This window comes from Hoplias malabaricus, chromosome 17 (genome assembly GCF_029633855.1).
Source record: "Hoplias malabaricus isolate fHopMal1 chromosome 17, fHopMal1.hap1, whole genome shotgun sequence".
In the NCBI taxonomy this organism is placed as follows: domain Eukaryota; kingdom Metazoa; phylum Chordata; class Actinopteri; order Characiformes; family Erythrinidae; genus Hoplias; species Hoplias malabaricus.
In genome coordinates, this window is record NC_089816.1 from 28,950,791 (window position 1) to 28,965,821 (window position 15,031).

At 37.7% G+C, this 15,031-nt stretch overlaps 1 protein-coding gene across 1 annotated transcript; it reads left to right on the forward strand.

The window, feature by feature from the left end:
* Nucleotides 1-2,621: 2,621 nt before the first annotated feature.
* LOC136673235 (transmembrane protein 182-like) lies at nt 2,622-11,364 on the forward strand. The gene is made up of 5 exons (XM_066648579.1): nt 2,622-2,801; nt 7,882-7,999; nt 8,144-8,242; nt 9,383-9,520; nt 11,134-11,364. The coding sequence occupies exons 1-5, from the start codon at nt 2,622-2,624 to the stop codon at nt 11,352-11,354; spliced, it is 756 nt and encodes a 251-aa protein (XP_066504676.1). The 3' UTR covers nt 11,355-11,364.
* Nucleotides 11,365-15,031: the final 3,667 nt, after the last annotated feature.

Genomic DNA, 15,031 nt, shown 5'->3' on the forward strand with positions numbered 1-15,031 from the left:
AATTCGTGATTTAAAAAAGCTGTGCCTGAGTAATAGTATATCTTATTTAAGAAAACAGTTTTCTTGAAGAACCCAAGAACATACTTATAATACCTATACACTGAACGATCCCTAGATTAGGAACACCTGCCTTGTATCTACATTCATTGTCCATTTTATCAGCTCCACTGACCACACAGAAGCACTTTATAGTTCTACAATTACAGACTGCAATCCGTGTTTCTCGGCATACTATCTTATCCCCATTTCACACTGCTGTTCAGTGATCAGGACCACCACAGAGCGGGTATGATTTAGACAGTCATTCTCAGTGCAGAAGTGACACTGACGATGGTGTGTTAGTGTGTGTTGTGCTGGTATGAGTGGATCAGACCCAGCAGTGCTGCCCGAGTTTTTAAACTCACTGCACCCGGTCATCTTCTAGTCCTTCGTCAGTGGACAGGAACACTGGCCACAGGATACTGTTGGTTAGTTATTTTTGGTTGGTGGACTATTCTTAGTTCAACAGTGACACTGAAAATCTCTAGAAACCCTGCTTGGTTACACCACAACTGTAGAAATGCAAAGTGCTCCTGTGTGGTCAGTGACTGTAGGTACAAGATAGGTGTTCCTAATCCAGACCAAATATTATTAATTAATCACACAGTTTACAAAATCTACATAGTGCAAGTTGACATTTACCCTAACTGCAATTTTAATTAGTCTTTTAGTGTGGGATTTTCCAAATGCAACATTCCACACAATGTCTTTGCTCTGTTACAGACAAGACACAGTGTTCCTAACACTCAAGTGACTTCTCCATGCCTGTAGTGTCCACAGACCATGGGCTAAGCCATATCAGGAACTTTGGTAATGCAATTGACATGCACGGCTAATTAATTTTGTGCTTTCTGTCCAAGAGTAACACTGAGGAACTACATAACTACGTGAATAAACAGCAACTGCTGTGTTAAGTCCAGTGAATTTTTGAGACAGAGCTTCCACAGACTAGGGGCCAAAGCTGAACCCAATCACGCAAGCGACTGTACTGTGGAGATCAGACACCATGAAGTATAATGCATATTGGAGGCTTTAACAATCTAAGTTTCATTCATTCATTCATTCATTCATTCATTCATTATCTGTACCCTTATCCAGTTCAGGGTCACGTGGGTCCAGAGCCTACCTGGAATCATTGGGTGCAAGGCGGGAATACACCTTGGAGGGGACACCAGTCCTTCACAGGGATAGGCGACACTTTGCCTATCCATCCAATCAGACCGGAGCACTAGGAAGAAACCCATACGGACACGGGGAGAACACACCAAACTCCTCACAGACAGTCACCCGGAGCGGGAATTAAACCACAACCTCCAGGTCCCTGGAGCTGTGTGACTGCGACACTACCGGCTGTGCCACAGTGCCGCCTATTTAAGTAACTGCCCTACAAGTCTAAAAATATGCAAACACCTCTTGATTGATTTCTTTAGGTGCATCAATTGCCAACACAGGTTCAGCTGTACACAACATATATGGTAAATGCTGTAGAACTGGCTCTAAGCAACCTAGTGTCACCATGCTCAATGGATAGCATGGTTTGAAGGGTATAAGCCCCACCAGCTTTGGCGCATTGAAAGTATATTCTCTGGAGTACATTAGTAGATCATCCAACATCAACAACTGACCTCTCTAATGTTTGTGTGGCTGAATGCTATATAATTCTTACCGCAATATTCCAGTATTTAGTGTAAAGATTCCCAAACCAAAGCAGAGGTATTGCAGTAAAGAACATACTCCATATTTGGTGCATTGAGTAAAAGGAAAAGTTGCTTTGGTCTGATAAATCTGATAAAGTGCGAAATTCTTTTTGGAAATGGATGCTGCATTCTCTGGGCTAAAGAGGAGAGTGACCAACCGCACAGTCAAAAGACAGAATCTGAGACCGTATGGGTGTGCATTAGGGCACATGTCATGGCATTGTTAATGCTGAATGATATATACAGGTTTGGTGCAACATGCTGCAATCCTTTTTCTCAGAAGGCCTTACCAATTTCCGTAACACATACAATCCACATCATGCATGGATGGCAACAGCATGACTCCTCAGTAAAATATTCTAGATGCTAAAATAATTTAGACCTATTGAAACCAATCTGTGCTTTATGAATTAACAAACAGTGTAATGTTAACCCTGATCCTATAATATATATCTATATATAAAAATATTTAAATATATAGAAAAATATTTGGTAAAAAAAGATAAATATCAATTTACAACTTAGACATATCAAACAAATAATGTTTTTTAATCGCTAGTGATATATGCAGCATCTAAAACTGGAACTGATCTAAGTCAGTACTGAATCTATATTGATAATATTTCATTTAAGAAGTTCATTGGGGGATGCCACACCCTTCTTTGAGTGAGTAATGCTTTCAGGGCACCTAGGGTAACCCACACCATAGTGTAGACTGGCCTGCTTCTGCTAGCTCCTAAAATAGTCAGCCAGCCCCCACCTTTCAACCCCTTTTGGACCCCTCCTTCACTGCCCCCACCCTGTGCCCACAACCCCCTTGAGCAGGGCTGGGCCACTGTCCTTGGCCTCCTTCACTGTAGCTGCTCACTTTGGCTGAGCTGCAGTATGAAGACCGGGGTGGCTGCCCTGGTCGGGGGCTTGTTGGGGGCCTTGGGGGTGCTCTGCTTCTTGGTGGCGTTCGGCACGGATTACTGGCTCCTGGCTAGCGATGACTGTGGGGGGCACAGACAGCTGGAGATGACACACCACATGGTCAGCTCTATAGAGCTGGACAACAGCACCAAGGTAACACACATATACACACACACACACACACACACACATACATACTGTCAAGCCTGTGCATGCTTAAGGAAGGACTGGGTTGGGCAAGCAAGCTTTGTATGTTAATTTGTATGTATAATATGTTATTATATGTACATAACGGTTTAAAAGATATTGCTTTAAAAGAGCTATCAAACAGTTAAATATCTATAAATGTGTGGTCACAATTTGCACTCTAATATATACACACACACACACACACACACACACACATTATACCACATAACATATTAGGTCCATGATAAAACTACAAGCATTTGGTATTAGAAGTGAAACTGTAAATAAGGGTTGGTGAATATTAGTCTGGTCTAGGTTTATTTTTGTTTGTTTTTTTCTTACATCCTCTACAGACACCAAAGATCTGCACATTTTATTGCAGACTGTTTACTGAATTTAAAATATATGTTAACAGCACATGAATTGTGGCATTTTGAAAAGTTATAGCACATTTATAATAAGCCTTATTTAGTGTGTTAAACCACTGGAAAATTATTGCTTTGTCCAGTGCAAATCTGACATCATGTATTGAATGTTGATTTAAGCTTTCCAATCTCTTGTCTAAAAGTAGCCCAAGGCAGTTAAAGATATACACATATCTCACAATCTGTTCTCTAGAGTTCTGTTCTCCAGGCATTAAGCATATTTATAATTGCAGTCCTTTCTCTCTCTCTCTCTCTCTCTCTCTCTCTCTCTCTCTCTCTCTCTCTCTCTCTCTCTCTCTCTCTCTCTCTCTCTCTCTCTCTCTCTCTCTCTCTCTCTCTCTCTCTCTCTCACACACACACACACACACAAACACACACGCATCAACTAATATTTGTAAAAATGTTCAGAATCTTACTGATGCTGTCACTGTCCGAATACAATTTTCATCTCCGTTTTCTGTTTTATTTAATATCACAGAAGCAAAAATGCCTTATAATCTGTGCATACTAATTTACCCTCTCTATTAAGTATATTTGGTAACACTTTACTAAAGGTAGTGTTCATCATCCGGGAACTTCCGCAAGACCAAGCATGTTGGAATATGATTTTATTCATCTCTATGTGGAATTATGCAGGTGTAGTGTAACATAACAAATGTTGTCCTACAGAAAATAGTGACATGTGTAAAGCACAGAGCCATTTTCAAAGTCTGCCAAAAGCATAAAACAGTAATAAGTACGATTGGTGATACAAAGGTTTTGCTTTTTGACAGCTGCAGTACATTCCAAATTGAGGGACTGGAATCATGGACTTTTTTTTATTATTGACATAACTCAGGGCATTCATGGAAATTCAGTAATAGAAACCCATAAAATCACATTAATCCTACATTAGATGCTAATCAGTTTAAATCAGACTGATGATGGATTTAATGTGATTCATTTCCATTTGCACTTTTCAGTAAAGAGAATTTGATGAAAACAGCTGAAGGGTTTACAGGGTGTGTCAGGGTGACCAGCTGTCAGACTGTGGCATCTACACAGCTACTTAACACAGGCACTTTAGTGTTGATGTAAGCTTTCATCTAAAACAAAGGAGTATACTAATGTGTTAAACGTGGCCAAAACAGTGCTGTCTAAAAAGATGAATACAACCGCTGTTGTATCTTCTGCATCAATTAAGACTTTATGGAGGATATTGGCATTTTGTGTAGAACGTCTTTGAAGAGAATGGCATCCAATCAACAGTTGTTATCTACAAAATGGATGTATCTCAGTAAATAGTGAATTGTTTTAGTGAATTTGTTCCTAAAATCAAACCATAGGCAGATATCACAGTTAAACTGTCAGCTCTGTTTAATATTTTAAGATAACTGCCATTTGTATTTTGTGATCAATTACAATTTGAACTGTTAGAATGTTCATCTCAATTTGCATAAATTCTGCTGTTAAAGCTTACTTTAACTAAAAATCTAATTAAACTTAAATGCTGGATGTAGTTTCCACTTATTCACTTACTTTCCCACTGTCACAATTTTGGTCACTGCTATCATCCACCCACAGACTTGTACTTTCAACCATGGAAGGCTTCGGAGTCCCTGGGATCTGAATTGCACCGTCATAACCTCCTGATAATGGGAGCAGTTAAACAGTTGTGCCACTGTGGAGCTACAAAGCAGTTTTTTTGCATTTTTGTTTTCAAGAAAGATTGCTCATGCTCAGACAGAGTTTACAAAAAAGAACATGTGCCTAAATATATCCAGGCCAAGAGCAAAGATATAAACTAAAATTATATATATATATATATATATATATATATATATATATATATATATATATATATATATATATATAAAAAATTATACAGTTATACCTACACTTTAAGTTATAAAGTTTTTACCTGTTTGTGGTGTGTATAACAGTCAGAAAAATAATAAATAATGTGACACTTAGTCTCTGGAATATACTTCCAACTTTGTCCCTTCAGGGCTTCCCTAGGGCGAGTCTTTGAGAATAGTGTGTTTAATGCACTGTAAAAAAATATGTTTAAAATAAAAAAGTAAAAAAGGTTTAGTTAAAATGTAAAGTTTATGCTGAAGATATGGTTACATAACAAAACAGAAAGACAGTTTACTGTTCTAGTAATTTTATTTCAATTAAATATTATTCTGTTGTTATAAGATACTGAATAAATTGAAAAGCTACAAATGCCTTTGAACTTATATTCTACAATGTTTCATAAAAGACTTTGCTGGAGCAATGTCATAGTAGATGTATTATTAGAAATAAGATTTGAAAGTGTGAAAAACCTTTTAATGTTTTAAAGTTTTATGTAATTTAAAGATTCTCATTCCAATTATTTTTTTTTCCTGGAACATCTATATTACGTCACAAAGAAGCATCAGTTGGACGATGTTTTAGGGAGACAAACATGATTCTTTTGTGCTACTGGGCAAATATTTTTACATTTTTAAGAATGTAAGACATGTCTTTTTGTGTGGGTCTAGAACTGAGATTGATTGTGTTGGAATAAACAAAACTCATTTTATAGCAAGCACTCTTCACATTCTTTGTTCAGTTACAAACATTTTGCAAAGGAGAACATAGTAAGGTTGCCATTCCACCATAATAAACCCTTGTAAATCCCTCTGAGCCAGACTTGTGTTACAGGTCTCAGTCAGTTCCACACGTTGTAGACAATCTATATAATTCAATACAAGGATCTGTGAGCCATGGTAATCATTTCTTTAGCTAACTTGCCAACAACCCAATGTCCCGGGTGAGATTGCTTGGCCACATGAAACACAAAATCTTTTACATGTATCAAAAAAACATATCACAAAAAGACTTTTGACAGAATTAAAATCAGCTGTACCACTTAGAATAAGATTACACTTATAAAGGTTTATAAACTGTGTAACATATGTTTATTAATGTTATTGAATATGTTGTTAATGCATTCAAAACCATTTATAACCAGTTTAAACTCACAGAAAGGGCAACAATGACCTGTTGTTGCCAAATATTGAACCCACATCCATCTACACTGTTAAACCTCAGACTCTGCCAGACATTGATCTTACTTTGTCTTCCCCATCAGTCAACATTACGCCTGTCAGCTTTTATCACATACACAAATAGAGTGTTTTTTAGACAGTAATTATAATGTGGTTCACCTTAATATATGAAATGGCTAAATTCACATTCTCAGGTCTGAACTTATTCTTTACCTTTATATTTTCTTTACGTTATATGATCAAAAAAAAAGAAAAAAGAAAAAAGTAAAAAGAAAAAAAAACAGGTCACTGTTGCCCTTTATATCTCTTTGTTACAAATGATTATGAATCATTTTTAAGGTATGTACAATCTAATAATAACCATTTTTCTGAAGTATTTTATAAATGTAGTCTTATTTTAAAGTGGTACCAAGTAATTTGTTAAAATATAGTAGAATTTGAGTTTAATCTGATACATGGTTAAATATGCTCATATTTAAAAGTTGGTTTCTGTGACATCACAAAGACACTGAATCAGGTTGTTTATTTCAGATTTGTTTGCTTTCTTGCACTGTGGAGCAAACAGTATATTCTAAAACTTCAGGCATCAAAGATTTTCGTTTAAAAAAACTAAGTTAAAGTGTGTGTTTCATGACAAGGGGCCCTTTTAGGAAATATGGTCTCAATATCTGTTGTTATGAGGCAATGTAAGAAACAAAAAAATACTGCTTTTAGTTCTTTTTATTTTATAGATTAATCATATGTATAGGGTTGGCTTTTAAGGTGAATTAGTGACCTGAATGTGTCAAAAGTGAGAGCATTTAAACGGAGGACTGAAGGGATTTCTCTGTTGTCTTCGAGTCACTTTCAGGTGAGAAGTCACCTCGGTTCGTGAGTTTATTTTTGGGGGGTGCTGCTGAAATGAGACATCATTTTTTTTTTTTTGGTGAACACTACCTCAATACCAGCCATTCTTCAAAACAAAGTACATCAGTCACTATTCAGAAGAACCTACCTGCAGTTGTCAGCTTGACAATTTCTCAACCAACAAGTCATCATCCAGACATGACAGCACTGCAAATCTCTGCTCCTTTCAAGCTCTGAAAAACTATGACAAAAACATACTCACACACATATGGTTCCTTGTGCCATCAATCATTTTTATGACAGCAGCGAGTGTGTGGAATCATTTCGTCTGTATGCTTAAAGGGCCACAGACCACAAATTATTTCCACTTTTGTTCTCGGGAGGCCGCTTTTGGCAGCGACCACATTCGGCATCACTCCACAGTACCTATTCCTCACTCCCACTTACCCTAACTATTTATTCAGAAGCATGGCTCACTTCAAAGAGTTTTAAGGCTGCCACAGTGGGCGATGATTCGTATTATTCCAAATGGTCATAGCTTCCTCAACTGGGTTCATGCAATGTCAACACAAGGAGGAGAACATGAATGGTAAATGGAATCATTACATTATTAAATTTCCCTCCCTTTTATGCACTTTATCTAACTGGCTTAATAATATGTTTTTCGAAATGCATTACTTGTTAAAAGCCTTCCCATTTCTGATGACCTTCTCTAACTTGCTGTAACTCTTTTGCTCCCTCTCCACCTGTCCCCAGGGAGCAGAGGTGACGGACCCCAGCCCACCCTCGCACACACTCCATCATGAAGGCTTTTTCTGGCGCTGCATGTTCCCTAGTGACCCCTCACTTCATATAGTGTGGGCTGTTTTGTTCAGTGAGTACAAAAGCAAAAGTCTGCACCACTGAGACAGCCAATGCTAAAGTGGATGAACTTTGGTCTCTACAATATATATATATATGAACATTTAGCATTCACATAACCCATTTAAACCCCACCATTTAATGTGTCCAATCACAGCAAACCAACCGAGAACAAAAGACTGTATTCATGGATACCTCTTCCCTCTGCCTGTTGCTATTGGACCTGTCCCTCATCCAATTTATGACGCCACTGCAGGTACCAGCATTACGCTGCCAAAAACATTAAAACTCATAAAACCACTGACAATTGCAAAGACCAGAAGAAAATAAAATAATCACCAGAACAGTTATCAGGACAGTAAACTTAAAACAATGGAAACATAGCACACTCAGTTTGGTTGTAGCCAGAGGTGGGTAGACACCTGTTACATTTAAACATATACTTGGAGGCAAGCAAAATTTTTGACTAATTTGTTCTTGAGTATGTACAAATTTGTAATAATTGTATTACTATTATGACATACTGTCATGAACGTTTAATTACTAATACCTTTATTGGTATAATTTAATTAAGTTACATGAACAGTTTTGGCAGGCACTGTCACAGAGTTAGGGGAATATGCATCCAAGAACTTTCACTCGTGTAACATGATTTCCTTATGTGATGGGGAATCAGAACTCCAGTCTATCACTTGGATGGCACCATGGTTACCCACCATGCCAAACTGACATCTGTACTGTACTCGTAGATAAATAAAAGAGTTAATAACATAAAGGTTCTTCACATCATGCATAATCCCTAAGGGTAATGCTTAGAAAAAAAAAATAAAAAATAAAAAAATAAATAAATAAAAAGAAAAAGAAAAAAAGCATCACTCAAGATTCAATTTGGGCAACAAACTTGCATGGGGCTATATACTATTAATAATAATAACAATAATAAAAAAATACTTTTTGTAATCCTACTGAAGTAACTACTTTACTTGAGTATTTGTTTTGTGTTTGAACTGTTGGTTGTTGTAAGGCTCATAAATACTGACATAGATATAATATGAAATATATTTATTTACATGCCTACAACTATTAAGATTTGTGCAATTTATATACGTTTGCCTTTGTCTGCCCTGTTAATGTGTACTGTTTCAGTGAAGAAGCATTCCAAAAGAATAGGGACGTATAAAATAATACAGAGGTCTACAAGTCTACAAACTTGCTATTCTGTAGTGTGTTACAGATGGTCATAGAATATTTTCCCTGCGGCATTTTGGAACCTTTCTATCGATCCATTTGTTGTTGAATTTCAGCACAAAAGCAAAAAGTAAAAGTTTTGTCATGACAGAAGTACATTGTCCACAATAAACCCTTCCTCTAATATATGACCTCTGTGTCTGTGTAGTGTTCCGTGGCTTTTGGACCATGCTCATAATCCTGGCCATTGCTGCTAGTGTGGCTGGTGGCTTCCTGCTTGTGTGCGCTGTTCCCTTTGTCAGTCACAGACTCTACAGAGCAGGAGGGGCCTTTTTCATCACAGCAGGTATGAACTAATATGAATGTCACTGAATCATAGACCCAGTAATAATATGACAGAACCACAGAATCAGGCCGAGGCCCTGTTTATGCCAGTTTAAGGGAGCGTAAATATAGAAGCATGTTTGTATTTGTTTGTGTAGCAACACCATGCAACTACATGTACATTCTCCTCGTGCACTTTCGTGAGTAAAAGCCCCACAGCCAGCAGAAATAACCCTGCCCATCAGCAGTGTGTCAGGAATGCAATGCCCACACAGAGCTGAAACTGGACTCTGCCAGCTGCCTGCAGCATGACGTCGGATCATCTCATCACACACAAGAAGATAAGGCTTTGACCACTGAATACAGGTGGTCAGCAAGGAAACAATATTTTTAAGCGGCTCGAACCACAGACTTTGAAAAGTGAACATACGTATCATTCTAAGGGTTCATCGCTCTATTAATGCCCTGATTACAGTAAACCTGACTTCATTAATGCCAGGACTATATATGTGGCCATTTTAGCTGTGAAGTTCAAGCTTCTGCAAAAAGAAACATAAAAATTAGTTTTGTTGCATTGTTTAATGGTTAGTGCCCAATAAAATGGGCTTAAAAAAAGTTTTAAACAAAGTAAATGTATAAATAAGAAAACTAGATGAAAATAGGATACATTAAAAATAATATTGTCCTATAACAGAGAATACTGTGATTAGCCACAGGATTTTTATTTATTTTTTTGGACTGTAAAGAGTAGTATAGCCAACCAAATCAGGAATATGTTCATATTGTAACTGTTAATGTACAGCAAAGTAGCTCAAAGAAATGACTCAATAAGTGTTTAAATAAAAAAAAGACAAATGATAAAAAACAAATGAGAAAACTTTACTTTTACTCTTACCAGTGAAAACATATTCTTACTAAAATTTTTTTTTTTTATTACTACTTCTACTCAAGTAAATAACTACATTAGCAGTATTCTTAATGGCTATTGTCAGTATACTTACTACCACTGCACCCAGATCCAATCAAAAAGCAGTAACACACACACAAACACACAAAGCTTTCACACATAATGTGGTTATACCCACAAGCTGGTCTGATTACAATGTGTTTATACACTGAGGCAGATCCAATTATAATTCTATTACACAAACACAGATCCAATACACCTATACAGATCTGATAACAACGCATTTACACCAAGGCACAGATCCGATCACAAAGTGTTTATACACATGCCCAGATCCATTCTCAGTTTACTTATACACACACAGATCCAAACACAGTGCAGTTAAACACATACATTCAGATCTAATCACTGTTAATTAATACACAGACACAGACTTAATCCTGTGAGTATAAACACATGCATATCCAATCACGACTTGTTTATACACACAGAGATCTGATCCCAGTGAGGTTCTAGAGCTACACCTAAAGACATTCTGATTACAACATGGTAACATTCCTCTTATAAATGTGTATTCAGACATCAGACACATACATGCACATTTAAATGCCAATTGTAAAACTAACTTGCTTTTAAATGTCCCCATTATCACACTTCCTTGGGCCTGAGTTCGAGAACTGCAATTTGAGCCTGTTTATTCCTGACACTCTGCTCCCCTCTGTTTGTAGCGTGTCTTTTCCTGGCACTGGTGGGACTGTTTGTGCTGTGGAAAGAGCTAGTGGACGTAAGGAGATATATCCTGCAGGAGCGAGAGAAGGACTGCGCTCATGCTCAGCTGGAGGCACATTATGGCTGGTCATTCATTGTGGCAGTGGCCGGTATCCCCTTGGTCCTTCTCGCTGGTCTTCTTTTCTTTTGCATAGGAAAACACCTCCAGAAACACACATAAAAGCAGCCGAATGGGAAAGAGATTTACCGAACTGGACTAACACCAGGCACGGCTGGGTTGGACACTGATCAGATGTATATGCATGCAACACAGGTGTAAATCTCTAACCTCAAACGTTTACAAACCAGTAGAATACTACTGAAGTGATGCATTCTGTAGTCAGTGTCATGATCATATTATGAAAACTGGGTCTAAATATAATTTCTGTTTGGGAGAAATGTCTCGTCCTATGGGTTTTAATGTTACTGGAATTCTCTGAATGACGCTACACACAAGCTGGGAATAACATGATTGTTGGTTTGGGGGTAATTTGGTGAGATCTTGGGATCTTCATGTTGTGCACAGCAGTGTAAGCTCTTTGCAGCTATTCATATTTTGACTATATCCATAAGATAAATTTACCAGGCCTTGATGCACTGGTACTCTGTTTGCAATGCAGGGACACAGCCTGAACAACGGTTCCAGGTAGGTTCCGAACCCAACATCTTACCAGGAAGAAGCAGTTACAGAAGGTGAATGAATGAATAAACGCATCAACGTCAACTGAATGTACAGCAGCAAAGGGGAAAGGTGTGGGGTGGGGGTGGTCTTTTGTTTTTCCTCATTCAAAAATCAAGCTTTAGCCTAAACTTCCTAATATGAGCATGACTCGACTGTGGAATGGTGACATTTCAAAGGGTTTTCTAATAAATCAATCACACAAATGGAGGAACTATTTAGAGATGGTCTCTGAACACATACTTACAGCTTTCAAAAATGTATTTTGGTCCAAAAACAATGTGTATGCTTTAGTAAATATGGTTATAATCAATTATAACTGTCCAAAATGATTGCAGGTAAACTATCACCTTCATGATCCTGAATTTTACACTTTTAGAATTCTATTAGGTGGGAGATATGAGAACTGGAAGCACAGAGATTCCAGGTGCTGATGTGATCAGAAATCACCAGATATGTGTGCACGCTTGGTATTAAAAGATTACAGCCTCCAGTAGGGTTTCTGAGATTGTAAACACTAATATTAACATATAGCACCACCACAAGGAAAGTTTAAGTGCCGTAAAACGTGAGGACACTGCTCAACATTAAGGGAGGTTTTGCATGGTTGCTGGCAACATTTATGAATGTTTTTGTATACGTTATGCAGAACTTTAATGTTTAAAGTGTGGTTGGTTATGATGCTAAAAATAATTTTTATTCATTACTGTTTTCAAACAATAGCGCTGGAATATATCACAGCATTGTGCAATACATCTAGCTTCCACTGATTTGAGAAATTTAGAAAATAAAGAACAGTAGTACTAGCTTAAAATCAAATTATATAAATGTATAATCAGCACAGCCTCTAACTTTGTATGGAATATTGAGTAGCAGTAGCCAAAAAAGGGACACAAAATTCAAAGCTTTCAAAATTTGGCAGCCGTGGTCTGGTGGTTAGGGAACTGGACCGGTTCAATCCCCAGAGCCGGCAGGTCATGACTGACCTGAGCAAGGCACCTTCCCAGGCGCTGTGGCTAGGGCTGCCCACCACTCCAGACACTAGTTCCCTAGTGTGTGTGTAAATGTAGGTTTCACTACATGGATTGGGTTAAATTTTTAGAAAAATTTGCAAGCACAGTGGTAAATAAAGAGATTCTAATTCTTAAAGAGAAAAAAATAATAAAATATCAAATTTCAACCTGTGCAAGCATGTTATGAAAGTTTGTGTTATAGTTGATCTTGTGAATCGTCAATGCTTATAGATAACAACTGCATAAATCATAGAGAGATGATTTACAAAAGTTATGGGGATATGGTAACTGCATAAACTTCATAAAACTGCCACAAGTAATTGATGTCATCCTATATAGGCAATGACTTTTCTTTTTCTTTTTTTTTTCTTTAGAAGTGATTACATTGAAAAGGGGACATTCTGACCACAAACTAGCCGTTTAAAATTGTTATGAAAGTTTGACTAGAAATCTAGATATCCATTCTTATAAAAAGGCATGTTAAGAACAAACAAGTAGTAAGCAATACTTACGAGTGATTATTTATTATTTTTACTTTTCTTTTTCTATGAAATACCACTTATATGGGATGCAGAATCATATTGTTTGGTAGTCCCAATTAACCAGTTTATGCTCCACAGTGCAGGTCCCTCACATATGGGCCCCCGTACTGAGAAAAAGTTTATTACATGATCTCTGATACATCCAGGTCAGTATGTGTCAGTACTGTGTCTGTTCTGGACTAGAATCACTAGGAGGAGGACTGCTCCTTTCAGCATGTACATACAATTTTGAAGAACAACAAGGCTCTAAGAAAACCACAGTAACCTATGGTAAATATTATAGAAATATTCTCCTATGAAAATATTTCGGTTTAAATAAGGACAGAGGCTGTTTTGGGACACATGCTGACTTGTTTACATGATGTGGAAGTGTAATTACGGAATAGATTATCTACACACTTGCACTGTTCACTGGAATGTCAGCCATAATTTGATGAATACTGTGTAATATATTTGTCTGACACTAAATAATTTGTATGTTTCTCCTCGCTTTTCTTCCATTTCCTAGATATAAATCACGACTACTTAATCTTTCTGGCAGCAAAGCTTACTCATAACGAAACACTGTGATACAGTGGTAAAGATAGTGTGCAATTACTTATGGCGTTCTTGACAGACCATACACACAGCACTAGCCCATGGGGCATTGTTTCCACTGCAATGCAACCTACTAAAGGAAGAGTATATATTCTATACATTTGTTACACAACATATGGTACATACAAACTCAGGTCTCCAAGAATTAGTGTGGGGTTGGGGGGTGGTGTGGTTTGTGAAGGGAAGAGGAATAGTAGAGAGAGGAGGAGAGAGAGTTAGACAGACAGATAGAGAGAAATAGACCTGGGTAGAGAGAGGGAAAGAGAGAAACAATGAAAGGAGGAGGAAAATGAGAGAGAGAGAGAGAGAGAACCCAAGATGGGCAAGCAGCCCCCCCTCCCAAACATCATGGCTGATTGAAACGAGATCAAAAGCGGGCAGCACTTTGATAAATGCACAGCTGTCTGCTCCATGGAACTGTTTGTGTACAGTAGAGGGGCCACCTGCCTCTGCCCTCCCCCTCTGGGGCGACTGCTGGTCACCTGACCCAAGCCAGGCTCAAGGGGTGAGAGCTGAGAGCGCTCCTGACATTCATCACAATTATTTGCATATCAGAGTCAGCCCCGGATCCTTAAAACAGCACACATTGGCAAAACCCAGAAAAAATGGTTAGTTAGTATCAAAACACCATGATTAGATTTTAAATATGAAGTAGCAGAGACAAAATAAAGTTAAACATGGTAAGAGGAACACACAGGACATTTGGGATGGACTATTTGACAAATATGTAAACAAAAGAAAAGAAGCCGCACAATACTCTATATTTTCTAAGCTTGGACTGAGGTGTGCAACATGGGAACATTATCTTGATGAATTACATCCTGATATGCTTTTATTATGTTGAAGTGGCTGAAGGTCTTTAAATCAAGGCTGTTAAAATATAGTTTGTCCTCATTTGTTGCAGTAATGGGAAGACTTTTAGAGTAGATATTGATGTAGAGTAGAACACGCAGTAAGGTCTTCGTTTAACCATCAACACTGGGGAGATCAGGTGCTGATTTGGGATGATTAGTTCTGGGCCACAAAC